General features: G+C 35.6%; 1 protein-coding gene across 5 annotated transcripts in view; it reads right to left on the reverse strand.

Annotated features, from left to right (window-relative positions):
• The window catches only part of SPATA7 (spermatogenesis associated 7), a 39,815-nt gene that overhangs the window by 14,133 nt on the left and 7,841 nt on the right, over nt 1-17,841 (reverse strand). For 2 of the 5 annotated variants that reach the window (XM_041759591.1, XM_041759596.1), the window contains 3 exons: nt 15,631-15,726; nt 12,833-12,880; nt 6,708-6,859 (listed from right to left, as the gene is read on the reverse strand). In XM_041759591.1, coding sequence (XP_041615525.1) covers nt 6,708-6,859; nt 12,833-12,880; nt 15,631-15,726 — 296 coding nt within the window. The remainder of the gene's footprint in view (nt 1-6,707; nt 6,860-12,832; nt 12,881-15,630; nt 15,727-17,841) is intronic. The other 3 variants (XM_041759592.1, XM_041759594.1, XM_041759593.1) reach the window with 3 other exon arrangements.

A 17,841-nucleotide genomic window follows, 5' to 3' on the forward strand; every position in this document is an offset into this window, starting at 1 on the left:
TAGATACTATTGTATTCTTTCAACAGATTAGGTGTCCAAAAAGCCATGTCTATGATTCCAGACTTTATGGACACCTGTGTATCCTTTACAGAACTTTGAGATACTTTATTTGATAGAGGGGAAGTTACATGGAAGTTACAGATTCCGAGCTGAAGATGGCTAGGATTTAGCTGTTACCTCTGCCCTGAAAGCTCATGGGGAGAGAAACCAGAGGAAGGTGAACAAGCTGAGTATGAGGATAGCTGAGTGCTTCCTGTGTGCAAGGCACTGCTCTTACCACTGAGTAGGATAAAAGAGGACAATTAAGAACTTCTATCACTGCTACTAGTAAGTTACTATGCTTACTACATGTAAGGTATAGTTGTAAGTAATTTACATGCACAATTCACTGAATTCTCACATCAACTTTCAGATGGTGATAAAAATACTACTTACATTTCAAAGATGAAGAAACTCAGGCCGTGCAGGGTCTCATAGATTTAGACCCAGGCTGAGCCTATGCTCTTCACCCTTACTTACATCATATTGTCTATTATAAAGACTCATCTGAAAATTATATATTTTAGACTTTTTTTATTTTTTATTTTATTTTATTTTTTTTAAATTTTTATTTATTTATGATAGTCACAGAGAGAGAGAGAGAGAGAGAGGCAGAGACACAGGCGGAGGGAGAAGCATGCTCCATGCACCGGGAGCCTGACGTGGGATTCGATCCCGGGTCTCCAGGATCGCGCCCTGGGCCAAAGGCAGGCGCCAAACCGCTGCGCCACCCAGGGATCCCTATTTTAGACTTTTTTTAAAAGTAAATTCTACCTTCAATATGGTGCTAGACTTCGACCCCAAGATCAATAGTTGCATGCTCTACCGACTAAGCCAGCCAGGTGTCCCTGTATTTTAGTTTTTTTTACACCATGAGGAATTTTAAACTGATCTTAACTCTTCTGATGGTGAACCAGTTAGCTAACCTAAGTACTGATTTAGCTAAGTAAGAAAATTGCAAATGACTGAATACTGTAACTAAAGCCCAAAATAGGTCAAGTCACCTACTATTTCCTTTCCAAGTACTTTCTAACCTGATCCCAAATATAAGGCAAAATTACTCAAAGCAAGGAAATATTTTGGCATTAAATTCTGAATCGCTAGGGCACTTTTTAAATGATTTCAGTATATTCATTTTAAAAAATGCTCTCAAATAAGACTCGAGGCTCATGGACCAGAAGAGTTTGGCTCCTGGGGAAAAAATTTCTAGGATCTGAAAAATCCTACAGGGCTATTAAATAATAATCACAGGAATTATTTGCACTTAAAGGAACAGAACAAGCTGAGATCAGAGCAGGCAGATATGTATAAGGCATTAGACTGCCTGTATGAAAACTCTTATCAGTAATGGTTATTAAATAGACAAATTGAAACACCAAAGAAAAGTCTTTAAAGGCAGATATATACTCTCATCTGTCTGAAATGGGATGGAAAAACTGTTTCTGAACTGAAGGCAAGAAACTTTCCTGTATTTTTACGTCTCATAATTCCTACCTTGTATCCTATACTTTTTCTTTTCTCGGAAACCAGTAGGACACAGTATGAAATCAGTTGTACCAATCTGTTTTTTTTTTTTTTAATTCATGATAGAGAGAGAGAGAGAGAGAGAGAGAGAGAGGCAGAGACACAGGCAGAGGGAGAAGCAGGCTCCATGCAGGGAGCCCGATGTGGGACTCGATCCCGGGAATCCAGGACTGCGCCCTGGGCCAAAGGCACTAAACCGCTGAGCCACCCAGGGATCCCCCCAATCTGCTTTTTTGAGATTATATAATTGTTTCCTGTAGCCACAAATATCAGAAAGCTTGGATATAATTTTCACAGAAAATATGTAACACTGGTAAATTCACCAATATCTGAATAACAGATAACTGCAAAGTTCTAAAATTGGAAAAAGTTTTATGACTTATATGTGAATGGAACAAAAATTCTGGTGGTAATCTGGCCACTTTCACTTTCTTTAGTCGCTTTACACTTCAATGCAATTTGTTGTGAACTGTTTCTGTGATTTAAGAATTTGTGTAAAGTGATAATCATTGAATAGTTCATATACTTATAATGTTTTCTTTTCTTTTCTTTTTTTTTTTTCTTTTTTTTTTTTCTTTTTTTTTTTTTAAAAGATTTTATTTATTTATTCATGAGAGACACAGAGAGAGAGAGAGGCAGAGACACAGGCAGAGGGAACAGGCTCCATGCAAGGAGCGGACGTGGGACCTGATCCCGGGACTCCAGGATCATGCCCCAGACTGAAGGCAGGTGCCAAACTGCTGAACCACCCAGGGATCCCCACTCATAATGTTTTCATGTCAAGAACAACAACGTACTAAATCTTCGTCAGGAATAATGTCAGAAGAAATAGTATACAAAGAATTTCCAATTGTCAGATTTTTAAAATTAATTAATTAAAAAAATTTTATTTATTTATTCGAGAGCGAGCACACAAACTTAGGGGAGAAACAGATAGGAAGGGAGAGGGACAAGCAGACTGCGCTGAGCTCCATATGAGGCTTGAACCCAGGACCCTGACATCATGACCTGAGCCGAAAGGGCATTCCACCAGGAGCTCAAGTAAATGAGTTACCCGCACCCCTCCAATTGTTAGATTTTAATACAGTTAAGGAATCAATTCAATTGCAGAATAAGATGGGTACAAATTATTTAAAAATCCGATTAACACTTGTTTTGCAAAAATGTTTCAAATTATATTTTATAAAATAAATTGATAGGGGCACCTGGATGGCTTAGTTGGTTAAGTGTCTGCCCCTAGCTCAGGTCATGATCCTAGAGTCCTGGGATAGAGCCCCACACTGGGCTCTCTTCTTACCAGTGGGGGTCTGCTTCTCCTTCTCCCTTTGACCCTCCTCCCTGCTTATGTTCTTTCAAATAAATAAATAAAATCTTTAAAAAAGCAAATACATTGATAACTCTTGCTTTTCATGGTTTTATACTGCTTTAAAAATGTTTCATAGATTTATTTAGGAATATGGGTCACATCCACATTTTCAACTAATATTAATAGCACCTAGTAAGTGCTGTACCAGTGATGTGCGTGATTAGTGAATAATGGTGTGGAGGTGACAGGGTGCAGATGGAAAGGCACTGGAGGCTCCTGAGAAGAGTCGAAGTGTAAGAGAAAGAATAGCATGAGAGTGTGGGCAATTATAAGGTGGTTTTTTTTTTTCTTTAAAGATTTTATTTATTTATTTGAGAGAGAAAGAGAGAACAAGTAGGAGGAGCAGCAGAGGGTGAGGGAGAAACTGAGCAGGGAGCCCAATGTGGGGCTCGATCCCAGGACCCTGGGATCATGACCTGAGCTGAAGGCAGACACTTAACCAACTGAGCCACCAAGGTTCCCTAGAAAGGTTTTTGATATATATGATCTTATGTATATAGCGGTTAATATGTTTAGAGGCTAAAGTTAGCATTTTCCTTTTAATTGTAGCAGAGTTTTCAGTAAATGCAGATTATAACTAAGATAGGTATATATTAACCATAAAGCCCAATTATTAAAATATCTAAAATAATAATTTGAATCTGAATTTGTCTAAATATTTATCAAGGCTTATAAAAATGTAGGCAAACTGTAAATTACTATGAATTCTAAATGAAGCTGGAAAAATATATAATACACACACATAAAACATAAATGAACTACTTTATGGAGGCAGAAAACTTAAGGTTACAGTTTAAGGAAAAAAATGAAAGAAAACATCTTAATTCTATATTTTTAACAAACTCCATTCTTATCTCCAAATATAATTATTAATTTATATTAAAAATGCTGGAAATAGAGAAATATTTTAAATGTTCAGTTAAAAAAGGGGCACCTGGCTGGCTTAGTCGGTAGAGCATGTGAATCTTAGGGTTTGAACACCACATTGCGTATAGAGGTTCATTAAAAATAAAATCATAAAAAAATACCACAAAACTTTAGGACCCACCTAAAATATTAGGATTAAAAAATGGAAAAAGATACAGCAAGGGAGAGTAATCAAAAGAAAACTGGTTTAACTTTATCACTATCAGAAAACACTTTAATTATTTTTAAAAAGATTTTATTTATTTATTCATGAGAGAGACAGAGAAAGAGAGAGAGACAGAGACACAGGCAGAGAGAGAGAAGTAGGCTCCATGCAGGGAGCCCGACGTAGGACTTGATCCCAGGACTCCAGAATCATGCCCTAGGTCAAAGGCAGGCACTTAACCACTGAGCCACCAAGGGATCCCCAGAAAACACTTTAAAGCAAAAAAACATTAAGATAAAGAAGCTCAAAGCACAGTGATAATAGATTTGATTCACCAAGAAAATATAGTATCTCTAAATCTGCATGTATAAAATAATAATATAGACTCAAAATCTACAAAACAAAAATTGGCAGTACTAATTTTTAGAGAAATAGGTAAATACATAATCATGTGGGAGATTTAATAAATGATAGATTGATCAGACAAAAAAATCAGACTTAAATACATATCAAGTTTAATATAATGAATACACTGTATATTGAATACTGTACACAACTATATTTTCATTTCAAACACACAATAACAGTACATTTTAAGAAATCTGTTTACCTACTGGGCCATAAAACAAATTTCTCAACAAATTTCAGGAAATGAGTATCATATGGATATCCTCTAATCACAATATAATTAAGCTAGAAATTGGAATAAGAGAAAACTTCTAAAGAAAAAAAAATGAGGGATCCCTGGGTGGCGCAGCGGTTTGGCGCCTGCCTTTGGCCCAGGGCGCGATCCTGGAGACTCGGGATCGAATCCCATGTCAGGCTCCCGGTGCATGGAGCCTGCTTCTTCCTCTGCCTATGTCTCTGCCTCTCTCTCTCTCTCTCTCACTGTGTGCCTATCATAAATAAATTAAAAAAAAAAAAAAATGACACAGAGATTAAGAAATATTTCTAAATGACTCTTAGGTTAAAAAAGAAATTATAATGGAAAATACTCTGAGTTGAATCATAATAAAAATACCTTATAACAAAACTTACGGGATGCAGCTAAAGCAGCATGTGGAAGAAAGTTTATAACCTTAAAATATGCTTGTACTGTGCCAGAAGGCTGAAAATAAGCTAAGCAAAAGTAGGAAAAGTAAGCAAAATAAATCCAAAGGAAACCAAAAGGGGAAAAGAAAGATAAGAGCAGATATTAAGGGATCCCTGGGTGGCGCAGTGGTTCGGCGCCTGCTTTTGGCCCAGGGCGCGATCCTGGAGACCCGGGATCGAATCCCACGTCGGGCTCCCGGTGCATGGGGCCTGCTTCTCCCTCTGCCTGTGTTTTTGCCTCTCTCTCTCTCTGTGTGTGACTATCATAAATAAATTAAAAAAAAAAATTAAAAAAAAAAGAGCAGATATTAATAAACTAGAAAACAAAATACAATAGAGAAGATTAATGAAGTAAAACAAAATGCCATTTAAAAAGATTTTAAAAACCAACAAATCTCTGGTGAGAAAAATCAAAGAAAAAAGAATAAAGAGGGATCCCTGGATGGCTCAGCAGTTTAGTGCCTGCCTTCTGCCCAGGGCGTGATCCTGGAGACCTGGGATCGAGTCCCGTATTGCGCTACCTGCATGGAGCCTGCTTCTCCCTCTGCCTGTGTCTCTGCCTCTCTCTCTCTCTCTCTCTCTCTGTCTCTCATGAATAAATAAATAAAATCTTAAAAAAAAAAAAAGAAAAAAGAAAAAAGAATAAAGACACAAACAACACGAGGAATAAAAAGGGGAAATAATATATACTGAGGAGAGATTAAGAGAGATTATATTTAAATAGGCCTATGCCCAAAATTTGAAAATTTAGATGAAATGGACAACTTCCAACATAAATACAACTTAAAAAAAAATAGTTCTTATGATTCAAAAAATTGAATTAGTAGTCAAAAGTCTTCTCACAAAGAAAACTCTAGGCCCAGATAATTTTAATGTTGAGTTCCATGAAATTCAAGGAGTAAAAATTCCAAACTTATGTAAACTATTCTAGAGCACAGAAAGAGGAAACAGAATCTAATTTATTTTATGAAGCTAGTGTAACCTGACATAGGGTAGACAAAAAGGAGAATGACAGGTCAATATTAATAATGGAGGTAGATACTAAAATTCTAAACAAAGTATTAGTAACTGTATCCAGCAACATATAAAAAAGGTATTGCATTGTGACAAGTTGTGTTTATACTAGGAACATTAGAAACTTGACTATAATTTATTATATACACAGATTAAAAAGAAAAATGATACCATCTTTTCAAAAAAATTAGCATTTGATAAAATTAACATCCATCCACGAGAAGGGAAAAACAAATCCTCTTAGCAAACTAGGAATAAGAGAACTTCCCCAATCAGATGTTAAGGGTATCACAAAACACCAAGAGTAGGGGTCAGTAAACTATAGCCTGCAGGCCAAATCTGGCCTCCTGTCTTTCTTAATAAAGTTTTACTGGAACACAGCTATGTTTGTTCATTTATATGAACAGTCTGTGGCTACTATCCAAGGGCAGAGGAGTTGTGAGAGACTGTGGGGCCTAAAAAGCTTATATTTATTACCTGGCTCTTTATAGAAGTTTCTGATTCTGACCTATAGTAAACATGCTACCACAAAAACAGATTGTACCACTAATGAAATATCTCAGAAACATCTGCTTTTAACAGGTAAAAATACTATCTTACCTTTTGTAGAGTGTTAAATAATGACTTGGAATTATTTTTAGAATTGGCTTGCATTGCTGTTTTATTTAATTTCAACTCCCTTTCACATCGTGCTAATTCCTTTTTAAGTTTCTCTCTTCGTTGTTGGTCTGCATCTGATGGGGAAAACAAATCTTTTAAAATAAAGAACAAGACCGAAAAATTAAGGTTTTAGTCTTGGAAGACGAATAAGGGCGCACTTTTTTCTTGCTAAAAATGTTTACACTATTGATACATCAATAAAAATTCATACACTTTTCTATATAAAGAGAAGCTAACAGATATTTAATATACAGAAACTTAAAGAGCATTAAGTATTTAAAGAGCGTAAACAAGATGTGACAAAATGGCTAAGCCTAAGAGCTCAAGAAAGCAATTCCTAGCAGATATTCAGAGATACTGAAGGTGAGAAATGCTTGACTTGTTATTTGTGACGCTATCATCACCAAATGCGGAATCTGAGTCCATACACTCTCCCTCAAATGCAATATTACTGCCAATAACAACACATGCCATACAAATTCAAGTTTTATAGACTTCAAAAAGATAACATTATTTTCAATTAGGATAACTGATTTCTACTTCTCTTAACTGCCATTCATTTGCACTTCACGATGCTTTAAGTCAGGTATTGAATTGTTATTAAAGATTTATCATTGTATGAAGGCTGAAAATGGTGAAATTAAAGCTAGTCAAATTTCAAAGTTAAATAGAAGATTAACCATAAGCAAAATGACTTTTGTTTCCATATAAAATTAAAATTTATCATGTACTTTTAAAATTGGAATTTATCCCAATTTAATGGATAAGATAATTTCAAGTTTCAAATCACTCTGATCTGAATCAGACTTTATAAAAATTTCTATAAGCTTAGGGGTGCACCTGGGTGGCTCAGTGGTTGAGTGACTGCCTTTGGCTTACGTAGTGGTCTCAGGGTCCTGGGCCCACATTGGGCTTCATGCAGATAGCTTGCTTCTCCATCTGCCTCTGTCTCTGATCTCTCTCTGTGTCTCTCATGAATAAAGTCTTAAAAAAAATTTCTACAAGCTTAAAAAATATACATGTATATTTAAAGTTTGAACTATAAAGATTTAAAAATAAGCATAATAAATTATATTTATTATTTTAAAAGGTAGACTGAAATATAGATGACGCTTGAACAGCTGCTTGGGTCCACTTATATGTGGATTTTTTATAACACAGTACTGTAAATGTATTTTCTCTCCCCCTTATAATTTTCTTTCTTCTTTCTTTTCTTGACTTCTCTTTTCTTCTCTTTCTTTCTTCTTTCTTTCTTTCAATTTTCTTTTTTTAAAAACCTAATTAGTAACTTGGCCATTTTTTTAAAAAAAGAGAGGCAGAGACACAGGCAGAGGGAGAAGCAGGCTCCATGCACCAGGAGCCTGACGTGGGATTCGATCCCGGGTCTCCAGGATCGCGCCCTGGGCCAAAGGCAGGCGCCAAACCGCTACGCCACCCAGGGATCCCTAAAAAAAGATTTTTTTATTTTTAAGTAATCTCTACTCCCAAATGGGACTCAAACTTACAACCCTGAGATCAAGTGTCCCATAGTCTACCTACCAGCCGGGGTGCCCGCCTTGTGATTTTAATAACATTTTTTCTCTAGCTTAATTTATTGTAACAATAAAACATTAATAATACATATAACACAGAGAATATGTGTTAATCGACTATGTTATCGGTAAGGTCAACAGTAGGCTCTTGGTAGTTAAGTTTTTGGGGAGGCGAAAGTTACACAGGGATTTTTGACTATGTGGAGAGTTGGTGCCCCAACTATGTGAACTGTTGGTGTCGACTGTATTACTTTCAGCTTATTCTATCCTCAAATGCCTGCTTAATTATTAACTATTATTTATTATATATTATTACACACATATAGCTATGTATTATATATTAATTATTATTAATATATTAACCACATTAAAGCAGATGATATCTGTGGAGTGGATTAAATAGAACTTTCACTGTCAGATCTATTATCTTATTTTTAATTTTTATTTTATTTTTTATTTTTTTTAATTTTTTTTAATTTTTATTTTTAAATTTTTACTTATTTATTCACAAGAGACAGAGAGAGAGGCAGAGACACAGGCAGAGGGAGAAGCAGGCTCCATGCAGGGAGCCCGATGTGGGACTTGATCCCGGGGTCTCCAGGATCTTAAGTCAATAGTCTTTTAGACAAGAAGAGTGTATCTTATATAAACAAATGGCTCAAACCCAGAGATTTCCTTTTTTAAGTGTCCATAAAATCTGTTTCTAAGTTAGTTATATTACTTATAATGAACATCAGCTCTATAACAAGAATGGTTATGATAATCTTTGTAATTCTTCTAGCCATCACAATTTTCTTCATTTACATGGCAAAAAAGGAAAACCTCTTGTCTCAACCGATTGAAAACAAAAATATCATGGGATAAACCAAGCACTAGCTACATTTAAATTCCAAAAACAAAAATACATGCAATAGGAACAATCTTTATTTATTTATTTTTTTTAATTTTTTTTTTAAATTTATTTATGATAGTCATACAGAGAGAGAAAGAGAGGCAGAGACACAGGCAGAGGGAGAAGCAGGCTCCATGCACCGGGAGCCCGACGTGGGATTCGATCCCGGGTCTCCAGGATCGCGCCCTGGGCCAAAGGCAGGCGCCAAACCGCTGCGCCACCCAGGGATCCCAGGAACAATCTTTAAACACAATCTACATGCTGTCAATTCCCAATTTTTTTTTTTCTGCATCCTGGATCTATCAATTGATCTTTCTTTCTCTCTTTCTCTGCAGACTCAAACTCCAGCTGCCTTCTTAGGATCTTTACTTGGCTATCTACTAACAGGTATTTATTTCAAACTTAATAATGACCAAGAGTAAGCTCCTGGTTCACTTCCTCCCCCAACTCTCTTCCTATCATGTTCCTCATTCAGTAAATTATAAGTGTCCTTTTGGTTGACAGCTCTAAGTATTATTTATTTATTTTTAGTAATCTCTATACTCAACATAGGGCTCAAACTCATGACCCCCTGAGATCAAGAGTCATGCTCTATGGACTCAGCCAGCCAGGCACCCCATATATTCAGATTTTTTAAGTTGGTAAATACTGAATCAGTTTTTTGTTATAAAAATATCATTAATATAACACAGAAGAAAAAGAATACACCAAGAAATTAAAAATCTGCAAGGATCCTTAGAGATTATTTTACACCCTTAGGAGGGTAAGAGGTAAACTGATTTGCCCACATACCTTTTATGCTGTGGTCAACTTGGTTTTTATTTTTTTTTTTTTAATTTTTAATTTTTTATTTTTTATTTTTTTTCAACTTGGTTTTTAAAATTATATATTGAAGTCTGGATGCTTGCCTACAATGTCTCTGCTCTTCTAAAATTATCTGAACTCCAAGATTCCTTCACAGATAAGAGAGCCTACTTTGGGGCTTGTTACAAATAAAGGAACCTAAGGGTAAGAATACAAAGTGCCAAGCAACGGGGCCTGCAAAGGTACTGCTCACTTAGTGGCAGCTGGTAGCAACTGGCTCAACTTAAAAAAGTCCTATCTCGGGATCCCTGGGTGGCGCAGCGGTTTGGCGCTTGCCTTTGGCCCAGGGCGCGATCCTGGAGACCCGGGATCGAATCCCACGTTGGGCTCCCGGTGCATGGAGCCTGCTTCTCCCTCTGCCTGTGTCTCTGCCTCTCTCTGTGTCTCTCATGAATAGATAAATAAAATTTTTTAAAAAAATTAAAGATTTTATTTATTTGAGAGAGAGAGAGAGAGAGAGAGAGAGAGAGAGAAGGGCACGCACACATGCGCACATTTGCATGCACAAGCAGGGGGAGAGGCAGGCAGAGGGAGAAGCAGGCACCCCACTGAGCAGGGAGAATCCCTGCTCAATCCCAGAATCCTGGGATCATAACCTGAGCTGAAGGCAAGACACTTAACCAACTGAGCCACCCAGGCACCCCTGATACTTATTTTCTAATGTAGAAATCTTCTCTGTCTGATTTTGTCTTTCTAGTAGTACTGGATTACTAATAAGACAAGCACAGGCTATGATATCTATGTCCTCTGGCTATTTTTAAGTATATATTTCCTGACTTGAACTCAAACAAAGGCCTCAAATGATACCTTTTAGAACATTTTAAAATAGGAATTTCAAATTTTGGGGTCTTATTATTTCCTTAGTAAAGATTATTTAGAAACCTTCGATCATGGGGATCCCTGGGTGGCTCAGTGGTTTAGCGCCTGCCTTCCGCCCAGGGCGCGATCCTGGAGTCCCAGGATCGAGTCCCACCACTGGGCTCCCTGCATGGAGCCTGCTTCTCCCTCTGCCTATGTGTCTGCTTCTCTCTCTGTGTGTCTCTCATGAATAAATAAATAAAATCTTAAAAAAAAAAAAAAAAAAAAAGAATCCAGCACACTACTAAAAAAAAAAAAAAAAAGAAAAGAAACCTTCGGTCAATATAGATTTTCAGATACTATCAAGTGTATCAGTTAAGATAAATAGATATAATAAATATTAGACAACTTTTATCTGAAGAATAGTGCCAGTTTTGGTAGTTTTAATGAATCACTCTTTTGTATTTGCTCATTTAATTTAATAAACCAAGAGAAGTGAGAATCACAGAATCCTAGAACTTAACTTTGGCAAGCCTTTTAGTCCTTTTCAAATTTTTTTTTTTTTTTTTAAGATTTTATTTATTTATTCATGAGAGACAGAGAGAGAGAGGCAGAGACACAGGTAGAGGGAGAAGCAGGCTCCACGCAGGGAGCTCGACGTGGGACTCGATCCGGGGTCTCCAGGATCAGGCCCTGGGCTGAAGGCAGCGCCAAACCGCTGAGCCACCCGGGCTGCCCTATTCAAATTTCTATATGTAGGAATAATGAAATCCAGATAAGTTGAATAATTCATCCAAAGTCATGCAGCAACGTAGTGGCAAAGCCTGGGCTCAATTCTAAGTTCTCAAATTTAGAAATACAATCTTCTTTTATTTATGGATATTTTTTAAAAGTTTGAAAATGCCTCCTCAAAAGGCAATACATCAACAATCCATTAGGTTGGCTACTATCAAAAACACAGAAAATAACAATTATTGGGGAGTATGTGGAGAACCTGGAGCCCTTGCAATGCAAAATGATATAGCTGCTATACAAAATACTATGGTGGTTTCTCAAAAAATTACAAGTAGAATTACCGTATACTATAGTAATTCTACTTTTGGATATATACCCAAAAGAAGGGAATGTAAGGTCTCAGAGATATTTGTATATCCATGTCCACAGAAGAACTATTTACAATAAAAAAGGTGGAAACAACCCAAGTGTCTACTGACTTATGACTGTAGCAACAAAAAAGCCTTAAAAAGGAAGGAGATTCTGACATGTATTACAACATGGATGAAATTCAAGCACATTATGCTAAGGGAAAAAAGCCAGTCACAAAAGGAAAACTATGGGATGATTCCACTTACATGAGGTACCAGAGGAGTCAGAATCAGAGACAGAAAACAGAATGAAAGATGCAAGGTAGTATTGTTTAATAGGTATGAGTTTCAGCTTTGCAAGATGAGAAGGGTTGTAGAAATGGGCAATAATGACAGTTATACCACAACATGAACACAACTAATGCCACTGAAATGGTTAAGATGGTTAGACTTACAAATGGTTATGATGGTAAATTTTATGTTATATGTAGTTTACCATTAAGGTTTATAAAAAAATTTTATTTAAATTTTAGTTAGCTAGCATACAGTGCAATACTGGTTTCAGAAGTAGAGTTCAGCAATTTATCACTTATAGACAACACCCAGTGCTCATCACAAGTACCCTCCTTGGTCTCCATCACCCATCTAGCCATAAGTTTTTTAAAAAAATTAGTATGTCAGGACGCCTGGGTGGCTCAGAGGTTAGGCATCTGCCTTTGGCTCAGGTTGTGATTCAGGGGTCCTGGGATTGAGTCTCCACATTGGGCTCCCCACAGGGAACCTGTTTCTCCCTCTGCCTATGTCTCTGCCTCTTTCTCTGTGTCTCTCATGAATAAATAAATAAAATCTTTAAAAAATAAATAAATAAAAGTTAGCATGTCAAAAATTACTTACATTTGATGCTGGCACTTATGCTTAATGGAACTGAGCAGTCTACTGCAGCTGAAAGAAAAAAACCCGTTGTTTAATAATATTCTTAATAGTTATAAATGACAACATATATCAAATGTGGAAAGCACAAAAAGCCCCAGAATTTGCAGTTCCTTGTTCTGATTTTTATGGTACTTCTAGAGATGAAAAATGTAATAGCCTTGATAAAAAAATATACTGGTTGGGATTAATAGCTCATTGGATACTGCAGAAGGAAGTATTAGTGAATTTGGAAGCACAGCAATATAAACTATTAAAAGTGAAACAGAGTAAAGAAAGATTGGAAAATAAATGCACAGAGCGTTACTGACGTAACCCTACCTCTATTAATGCACTTAGCATACTTATAATTGGAGTTCCAAACAAGTCCCCCAAAAAGGCAAAATATAAGGTCCTACACTATCTGCTTTAAAGACTTACTATAATGCTACAATGATTAAGAAGGTATGGTATTATAATAAAGATAGATATATAAAATCAACAGAACTGAGAAATAAGTCCAGAAATATACCCTCAAATATGGGGCAGGTGTCTTTTAAAAACTGCCAAGGCAAAGGCAATTCAACACAGAAAAGACAATCTCTTCAAAAAATGGTACTGGGAGTATCTAGATATTCATAGGCGAAAAACTGATACTTACATCATAGCTAAAAAGTCACTCAAAATGGATCACACACTTAAATGTAGGAGCTAAACTTATACTTCTAAAAGAAAACACGTAAGGAAATCTTAGTGACCTAAGATTAGGAAAAGATTTCTTAAAAAGGATGTGAAAAGTATATACTCTTAAAACAACTAACTGAAAAGCTGAACTGGATTTCACATGTCACAAAATACAATTTTTCTTTAGATTTCTCAATCATTTAAAATATAAACTTCATAAAATTTGAGCTAAAATTTAAAAACTTTAGCTCTCCAAATAAGAAAACAAAAAAATTTTTAGAAGACAGTACCGAAAAATTGGTGAAAGTCAAGTAAGGTCTGTAGTGAATAGTATTCTATCAATATTCATTTGCAAGTTTTAATAATTGTACTGTGGCTATATAAGATTTTAACATTAGGGAAAGCTGGGTAAAGGGTTTCTGTGATACCATACTATCATTGCAACTTTACTATAAGTCTAAAAGTATTTCACAATAAAAATTATAAGAAGAAAATGAAAAGTTAAGTCTCAGCCTGGGAGAAACTGTACCTGATACCAGATCTGTATTTAATACACAAAGAACTCTCACCATTTAATATTAAGAAATAAACAACTTATTTTTTAAAAATGGCAAAATATTTGAACAGCTATTTCACCAAAGAAGGTCTACAGATAGCAAATAAGCACAAGAAAAGTTGCTCAACATCATCAGGGAAATACAAGCTAAAACTCTGATGCGTGACCACTACATCTCCACTAGAATGGCTACAGAAGGACTGCCAAAAGGAAGTGCTGGCGAGAATGTGGAAGTGATAGAAATACACAATGGCACTTACTCTGGCAAACAGGCAGTTTCTTATAAAGTTAAACATATACTTACCATTTTACTCCACAATTCCAATCCTAGTGAATACATTTATCCGAGTGAAAAGAAAGCACATATTCAAAGATTATATGTGACTTAATAGCAGCTTTATCCTTAATGGCCAAAATTGAGTCAAAAATATCCAAACAACAATCCAAATATCCACCTGATGAATTAATAATCAAACTGTGGTATATTCATTGAATGGAAAACTATTTAACAATAAAAAGGAAGAACTATGGATGCATATGCCAACATGCATTAGTCCCCGGAGCATTAGCTAATTGAAAGAAGCCAGATACAAAATGTTACACAGGGGATGATTCCATTTATATGAAATTCTAGAAAAGGCAAAACTATAGTGACAGAGAGCAGATCAGTGATTGCCAGGGATCGGGGGTAGAGACTGATGGCAAAGGACCAGGGAGATCTTTTTAGGGTGATGAGAATGTTCCATATCAGGGGTCAGCGAACTTTTTGTGCAAAGGGACAGATGGCAAATTCTTCTGGCTTTACAGAGTGATTACAGTCTCTGTCACAACTAGTCCACTCTGCCTGTTAATGAGAAAGCCACCATAAACAGTATATCCAAGAATGAACATAATTGTGTTTATTTATGGACAATGAAATTTGAATTCTATGTGACTTTCATATGTTAGGAAATATTGCTCTTTTGATTTTTTTCTGACCAACTAAAAACATACATATAAATATCATTCTTAGTTTAAGAGCTATACAAAAACAGGTGGCAGGAGGATTTGGCCTACAAGCTATATTAGCTGATCCCTGTTATAGAATGATTGTTGTGGTGATTATACAAATGTATATATGCTCCAAAACACTTAACCGTATACTTAAAATTAGCGCATTTTATTGTAAGTTATTATCTCAATACAGCAACAAAAAAGAAAAAAAATAGTAGCTTGCATCCTCTTTGTACAACTTTAGATTTGAAAGCAAAAAAGCAGGTTATAAACTTTTATTAAGATCAATATCTAACCACAAACATGTATTAGGGATAATAGAGGTAAGATGAAATAATGTAGCTATTACACAGATATCAAATATAGTGAATAAAAATGGCATTCTGAATTTTCTATGTAAAAGTTAAGAGTTAATAGCTGATATCTTACCATACCAAACACAAATCCATTTATATATAATGTGTTCATTTTTGTTACAGATTTACCCTAATGAGAAGTGAAGTTGAGGGCTTAAATTTCGTATAGAAAGTTCACATTTGCACATTTTTACCTTTGGCTGAAAGGATTTTATTATAGTGAACAGCCATGTGATTCTTGACCAGGTGGAGAGTACTTAGTCTGAGAGAGGAGGAGTCAGTGCAAAAAGCTAAAAATTAAAACATATTTAATCATTATATATTTAGAATCAATATAATAGTCATCATGAGATAAACACGATACTGATTATTAAGCTCATTTTTATAAAATGTTCTGAAAATTAACCACGGACATACTGACATATCTGTGATGCTGAGTATGGCCTAGACTTGATCTTGCACTGATAACTGACAATCTACTGACTAGTTGGGTTTAAACCTTTCTAAGACTGAGAGTTTGGGAAGAGATCCTAAAACATAATCTATCAGTATATTTATTTACAAAACTTTTGTTTTTCTTTTTTTTTAAAGAGTTTATTTATTTATTTATGAGGGACACAGAGAGAGAGAGAGAGAGAGAGAGAGAGGCAGAGACACAGGCAGAGGGAGAAGCAGGCTCCATGCAGGGAGCCCGACATGGGACTCTATCCCGGGTTTCCAGGATCACACCCTGGGCTGAAGGGAGCCCTAAACTGCTGAGCCACCCAGGCTGCCCTACAAAACTGTTTCTTATTGACAGGTCTCAATTTCATAACTAAAAATGTTTAGCCACTTTCCTGATTATAAAATGTTAGCACTGTTAATAGTTAAATGAATCAAACAAAATTGAAACTCTAAAATACCATGCAAAGATTCTTTTCTGAGAGGCAACTTCTAATTTTACACCCGAAAACATGATCAGTTTACCACACTCTTCTTGAAGTATTACGACTATCTTAAAGTCACATAGAATTCATGACATTTGGGGATCCCTGGGTGGCTCAGTGGTTTGGCACCTGCCTTTGGCCCAGGGCGCGATCCTGCGGTCCTGGGATCGAGTCCCGAGTCAGACTCCTGGCATGGAGCCTGCTTCTCCCTCTGCCTGTGTATCTGCCTCTCTCTCTCTCTCTATCATAAATAAAGAAAACCTTAAAAAAAAAAAAAAAAAATTCATGACATTAAACTTCTCAATATCATCTAAACTGTTTAAATCTTAGAAATAAGTAAGTTCTTATAGAAGTATAAATGTATAAAATATAAATAAATATAGGCATAACTTTTATTTTTTTTATTTTATTTTTTTTTAGGCATAACTTTTAAACATTAAAGATTGTTTTTGAGAATATGTACATATAGTTAAAGAAAAGCAACAGCTAAAATGGCATTATAAATATTAAAAAAATAGGGATGCCTGGGTGGTTCAGGGGTTGGGTGTCTGCCTTCGGCTCAGGATGTGATCCCAGAGTTCCGGAATCAAGTCCCTCATTAGGCTCCCTGCATGGAGCCTGCTTCTCCCTCTGCCTCTGTCTCTGCCTCCCTCTGTGTCTCTCATAAATAAATAAATTAATTTAAAAAAAAGGATAATAAAATAAATGAGTTTCCTGCCATGACCTCTAGTCTCCCCTCCCAGAAGTATATTCTGCTACTATTTTTATGCAACCTTCTAGGGAAATTCTATGCATAATACAAGCATACATAATAATGATAAGCTTGATACTATTACTATTGAAATTTATTGAACAGGTACCATATATTCATTGTTCCAAGCTCTTCACATGTAAACAATCATTTAGTCATTATCATCACCACTTAAGAGAAATGGAAACTAAGGCAGAGAGATGTCAATAAGGTCTTCAAGGTGCTACAGCTGATAAAGGACGCAGTTTAGATGTGAACCCAGGCAGCCTCCTACTTAGAACCACTAAACCTATAAGAGCTCTGTACATATATTCTTAAAAAAATGTGAGTAAACTACTTAGTGTTCTTTATCTGGCTTTTCTAATGTACATATATTTTACATCTGGTTTTAAATTTGTAGTTAGAAATAATTTTTCAACATTTATTATTCCCATCTATGTGTATATATACTTTATTATAAGAAATAAGTTAACTGAAAATGTGATCCTTCTTTCACTTTTAGAGGAACCAGTATCAAAGATTTTTCATGTTAATAAGGAAAAAGACTTTCAATTATTTTGCCTAAAAAACCCAGTTTAATTTTTTTTCAGAGTTTAAATTTTGAATCCATAATTATAAAAATATATTTTATGTTAATAAAAATTTAAAGGCTTTAAAATGTGAAAACACAGAAAATACAGATTTCTTTTTCATAGAATCTAGAAATCCACTTGGAAAAGTAAAACCAG

The sequence above is a fragment of the Vulpes lagopus genome, chromosome 6 (assembly GCF_018345385.1).
Source record: "Vulpes lagopus strain Blue_001 chromosome 6, ASM1834538v1, whole genome shotgun sequence".
NCBI classification, from domain to species: domain Eukaryota; kingdom Metazoa; phylum Chordata; class Mammalia; order Carnivora; family Canidae; genus Vulpes; species Vulpes lagopus.